Source organism: Oculina patagonica, unplaced genomic scaffold (assembly GCF_052425735.1).
Source record: "Oculina patagonica isolate OP01 unplaced genomic scaffold, crgOcupat unplaced1297, whole genome shotgun sequence".
Lineage (NCBI taxonomy): Eukaryota > Metazoa > Cnidaria > Anthozoa > Scleractinia > Oculinidae > Oculina > Oculina patagonica.
The window spans coordinates 1-5689 of NW_027557298.1; the positions used below are offsets into that span (position 1 = coordinate 1).

A 5689-nucleotide genomic window follows, 5' to 3' on the forward strand; every position below is an offset into this window, starting at 1 on the left:
TGCAACGCTTTCGGAGTGGTATATTTAACAATTATCCTGCGAAATCGCGCGGAATATCGCCTGATACTTAGCCGACGAGGCCGTAGGCCGAGTTGGCTAAAATCAGACGATATTCCGCAAGATTGAGCAGGATAATTGTTTTATTATTCAACAAATTGTCAACGAAACACATTTTGCACATAGAAAAACTGTAATTATGCAGCGCTTTACAAGATTTTGGACGAATCTTCGCAACCTACGAATATCGCAGGATATCTGTTATGTACGGATGACAGATATCGTTAACATTTTGACCATATATGGGCAGCGCGCGCATCTGTTGAATAATAATATGGAATATCCCACGAGTCACTTGTATTTTCTCGGTATACACACGAGCCTTTAGGCGATATTCGTAGGTTGCGAAGATTCGTCCAAAATCTTGTAAAGCGCTGCATAATTACAGTTTTTCTATGTGCAAAATGTGTTTCGTTGACAATTTGTTGAATAATAAAACAATTATCCTGCTCAATCTTGCGGAATATCGTCTGATTTTAGCCAACTCGGCCTACGGCCTCGTCGGCTAAGTATCAGGCGATATTCCGCGCGATTTCGCAGGATAATTGTTAATTATTAAATTTTCAGCCACGGATATTGCATTTCTAGCATTCTGATTGGTTCACTCAATCCCGGTTGTCAGCTCGTATACCTTAGTTTGACCTTATTTGGAAAATGATTGCGTTACTGTTGCCAAACTAAAATTTTTCTGCGGGAAGCGACAGTTCCATCAAAATGGTTTTGAACAGCAAATTTGGCGAGCTTTATGAACAAGAAATAATTAGCGGTGCCTACAAAAACCAAAGAAATGCCATAGTAAATTAAACTACGCAAAACAAAAGGATAGATGCGAAAAGTGTAATTAATAATACTTTTAAACTGAACGCACAGCAAGAGCGAGTGAATAAAGTATAAAAGCAGCAAATAATTTACGAAAGAACGGCAAACTGACACAGTTTCATTCAGTGTACGTCATAAAACTAGGCTCAGCACTTCAGTAAAGTTTGTTACCTTTCAATCTTGGTTTTGTCCTTTCATACTTTAGTAAACCTGTTCCACTTTGAGCTCAATTTCGCTTCAAATAATATAGCAGTCTTGATGACAGCCGTGGAGCCGTAAAGAAGTACAAATTAAACACTTGCCTCGTTCGACTTGCACAAGACTTGTAGTTTCCAGAAAAGGTTTTGCTTCGGATCTTCTCGTAAATCTTAACTGTTGTCACAATTTCCATGATATTTAGACGACTTTAGAGGGGATTGTTTGAGGAAAATCTTCTGAAGAAAACTCTCTTGCTCGCTTTCCTCGTATGTTTCATTCAACTCAAGAAGTGAACACCGCGCCAGAAATTTTCGCGCCTCCTCATGCTATCACTTCGTTTACATCAAAATGAAATGTCCATTCGATTTTCAAGTTCAGTGAACTTGAGAAGAATTTAATAAAACAATTATTCCATTCGCCCTTGTTGGATACGAGTCGTTATAGCCAACTCGGCGCTTCGCGCCTCGTTGGCTATTTACCACCTCGTATCCAACGCGGACTCATGGAATAATTGTTAAGTATACCACGAGAAAGTGTTGTGTAACTATTTTATACCATGCCATAGAAAATACGCTTACTAAATTTCATCGAGAATAAGATCGCAGCGCACGATGGGAAGGTTGGGTTGAATACCGTCGAATATACAACGGCTTTCCTGTATTCTGATTGGCTGTATTTTCTATGGCATGGTATAAAACATGGTATCAAACATAACTTCAGTCATAGATATCATCACAGTAAAGTTATCGTAATTTTACGAGTGTTCAATACGGCTTTTCTCTAAATATCTTTTATTATTATGTTATTATTTTAGATTTTTTCTTCTTTTTTTATTACCCTTGACATTGTACCCTAAGACTGTCCACAGCCCCTTGTTTTCTTTCCCCACGGCCATCGATCGACTGGGAAAAAAATAAGAAAAAAATATAAACTGAGAAAGAAACTACTACCCCCGACATAATACCCTCGACAATAACACAGACTCAGTCAGTCGTAAGAAGGAGCCAAAAAAAATAGCACGTGTATGGGTAGCACGCGAACTTTATTATTACTTTAATCAAAACTATAACAAAATTTTCGAACGTGATTGGTTATCAGCAGCCCGATTTGAGCACTAATAGGACAGTTTACGCGTCATGCCTGTGTAATTGGACAGTACGCGTCATTTTGCGCGCGCTGTTGTTGTTGCATTTGTTGAGTAGTTATGTTTTTCAGTATTCATAAAGAGGTCTAACTATTCAACCGAAGGTTAGTTTCTTTCTCAAATTTTGTTATAGTTTTGATTAATTGGTAACAGGACTTCGTGTCGTCCAATTCTGTCTGTAATCATACTCGTGTTAAACAAATCGGACTCCCGCTTCGCGGTCGTCCGATTTTGTTAATCACTCGTATGATTACAGACCGAATTGGACTCCACTCAGTCCTATTACCATTATTTATTGGACACTTAATTAAGCGTGCTGAGCATAGAGTTATTCTTGTTATTGAGTTGAAATCAGACGAACGATACAGTCAATTATCCTGCTTCCTCTTGCACAACTCATTAGATCTAGTGAGGGATTTTCTATTTTGTTTTCAAGTAGACGGTCAAGTTCCTTCCTCAAGTCTTGAACAAGTGTGGCCACCTACGAGGAAAGTTGAAAGGGAATTTAATAAATCGTTCATATTTTTTGCATGGCTTACACTCAACATAACCCTCGATTAATGTGTGCCGAGAACTTTGCCAGTGTGAATTTGTGAAAGTGTAAGAGCGACTTTCAGAAGCAACCGAGCAAAATCTTGATTTCATGGCAGAAGTTGAAAATCTATTTACTTCATTTTTTGCTCGTTAACAGTTTCAGGTAGATAGTTCCCCCCTGAAGTTTTTTAATTTCAAAAAAAAAAAAAAAAATCAGTTTTCGTAGTTGGAGTCACAAATTTGCCAAATTTCAAACCCGAAATTAGCTATTATGAACGCTCCTCACGTTTGCTAAAGAAACCGTACAGATAAATTTAGACACTTCTTATCAACAGAAAAACTGTTTTTCTTTTTGCTTGAATTTGAATTCAGGGCTTTATCGAAACTCTTCAAACTGAAATAATTAAAAAAAAAAATGAGAAATATCTTTCGGGGACTGGAACAACGCCTGTTCCTCCGCAGGCAACCCAGGCTTTCTAGACGTGTAGAAAGCCTGGGCTGCCTGTGGTTCCCTGATTGAATTACGATTTTCATTAATTTGATAAATTAAGTTACAAACCTCGTGCGAAGACGCTGAGAAGCGAATCCATCCATCGTCAATGGAAACGACAAAGACACCTTTCTCCAAGTTGACGGACAGGCAGTCGCCACAGAACAGAAGTAAAGAGTATACTGACACCATACTGCAGTCCCGGATGTAAGCCTGCCAATAAACACTTCATGTAAGAAGAGAATGAAATGGTATTCGAAGGTGTTCGAAAATTTACTCATGAAGTAAACTGAATTTATATTAAGAGCAAAGACCGGCGATACAACGTAAAATGATTAAATTTGTTATGTACTCATGCAGTCAATGTAAAAGCTCAAGAAAATGGTTTTGAAATTTAAAATCTTACGACAACTTTAACTCGCAACTGTAAAATTATCTCAAAACTCTTAGTTAAAACATAGTTAATAGAGGGAAATGGTTAGGAAGCCCGGCAAACATCAAAGGAGCAAACAAAAGGCCAAGATTTATGTTGGAAGGTCCACGACCCTGCACATCTTTTGTTTTGCGCTCATACACTATGCATGAGTTACGTAATCCAAATGTTCTTATTGGTTAGTTGAATGAACACACGTAACTACCTATTGTATTTTGTCAGATTTTGTGCAGGGTCAACCCCCAAAATAGCGAACAAAAACATACAACAAAGAACTTTGCCAGGCTTCCTAACCATTTCCCTCTATTAACTATGGTTAAAATAAAGACCACCGCGTTTTCTGCCAAAAATTCACTAGTTCACACGTTTACAAGTCTGCATTCTTTTACTTTTGGAAGAAATTATTCAGAAGGGCGAGAGAAAAGTTTAATTAAACAAAAAATTGATAAATAAAAATGGAGACCTAATGAGTAACACATGGACTACGCAAGTGCCTGTCTAGGAATGCGCGCTTAAGACGGAAGATCGGAAGTAACGTTTTTCACGCCACAGAAACTTTCTTCTTACTCAGCAGCTCAGTTTACTCCACATCTCTGGACTGCCTGTGGTTTACTCCACATCTCTAGGCTACTTGTAGGTCTCTATAGGTCTTTTTATGTACCTGTTATCATGAGGTATCCATGTCAGCGATTTTGGAAGGGGGGGGGGGGGGGGCAGAGGGTGGGGATTCGGGACCACAATTTTCCAGTACTTAAAAAAGTTGACAAATCGACGACAAGAGGAGTATTTACTGTTTCTTCAAAGTTTAGACAGCTAGACAAATAGCGAGAGAGTGCTGAGAAAATAACAATAATTTTTGATTAAAATAATTTCAAACGAGTATGATTTGTATTTTCTTTTGTTCCAAATTTATTACCACAATCCTTAAAAAAAAAAACAATACAAACACAAATCAATCCAGTGTCAAATAATTCTAACCAGAAATTCACTTTAAACACCAACCTTCCATGCACTGTTCATTAGTTACAAGCCATTTTCGTTCCCAGAGCCTCCGTTTCTTTTGGTCACGTGGTCGGCGAAACGAAGGGCTCTGGTAACACTGACTACCGGATGTCGTAAAATCCACGACATCCGGTAGCGCATGCCCTCTGCATAAATGTTCGTCTGCGCCTGCTCAGTAAAAGAAAGGGGAAGGCTGGGGCTGACTGAGACGAGAAGAAAGCGAATTTTGAAAGCTGGTTTTGGCAAGTCGTTGATATTTCAACTTACACAATTCGATTCGTTTGGAACTCATTGAATTGCATGGCTGATAGATGTGTTGATGTTGTTGTGTCGTCTCCACACGCAATATTATCTGACGGCAGATAGAAAAGTTAGAATCCAGAGGAATTGGAGTTATAGTGTACATGGAGTCGTGGATATCATCAGCTGATAACATTCCGACGGTTGATGATACTGTGAAATTTATTTATGGCCATGCGGAGGTATTGTAGAAAATTCAGAACCAAAAAAGCCGCTGATCGACGAGGTATCATTCTATTGAGCAGCGGTAAGAAATATCACATTGAATTTCAAAGTCTTCATGTATTTACGAACTCCATTTAGTGTGTATATCTTGTATAAGCTAAGTTGATGGTGCAAATGTTTGCAATATTTTTAATGCAATAAAAAGTATAACCGAGTTACACCTTGCAAGAGATGTACTTGTCATTCGTTCATAAACGAAGGTCTGCTTCGTGAATACGTTATTCCAACAAACTCCCAGTGTTATTCGGTCTTTTTCCGGTAACATTTTTCAAACTTTCCGCTGCATCTTTAATTGTTTCGATGACCGGAAGTATAATCAAAATTGCGTAGAAGCGTTTCGTTTTTTTACCTAATTACGCATGCAGTTTTTATCAGCCAATCAAAAAAATCATATTTTTTACTGTTACCAGGGCCACTACGTCATGTCATTTTAAAAAAATACGCGTGGCCCTGGGGAAGAGGATGGTTACAAGCGAAAGTGTCACGG

At 38.4% G+C, this 5689-nt stretch overlaps 1 protein-coding gene across 2 annotated transcripts; it reads right to left on the bottom strand.

Moving 5' to 3' along the window:
• Positions 1-455: 455 nt before the first annotated feature.
• On the bottom strand, positions 456-3570 carry LOC144639772 (putative ATP-dependent RNA helicase DHX57). Of its 2 annotated transcripts, none has more exons than XR_013568212.1 (3): positions 3312-3570; positions 2492-2699; positions 456-2114 (listed from the first exon to the last, which is right to left on the bottom strand). XR_013568212.1 is itself a non-coding variant. In XM_078499066.1 (3 exons), exons 1-2 carry the CDS (start codon positions 3432-3434, stop codon positions 2556-2558), a joined length of 267 nt encoding a protein of 88 aa, XP_078355192.1. In that variant the 5' UTR covers positions 3435-3570; the 3' UTR covers positions 456-2137; positions 2520-2555. The 2 variants fall into 2 exon arrangements, 1 of the variants encoding a protein (XP_078355192.1); XM_078499066.1 differs by having other exon boundaries at positions 456-2137; positions 2520-2699.
• Positions 3571-5689: the final 2119 nt, after the last annotated feature.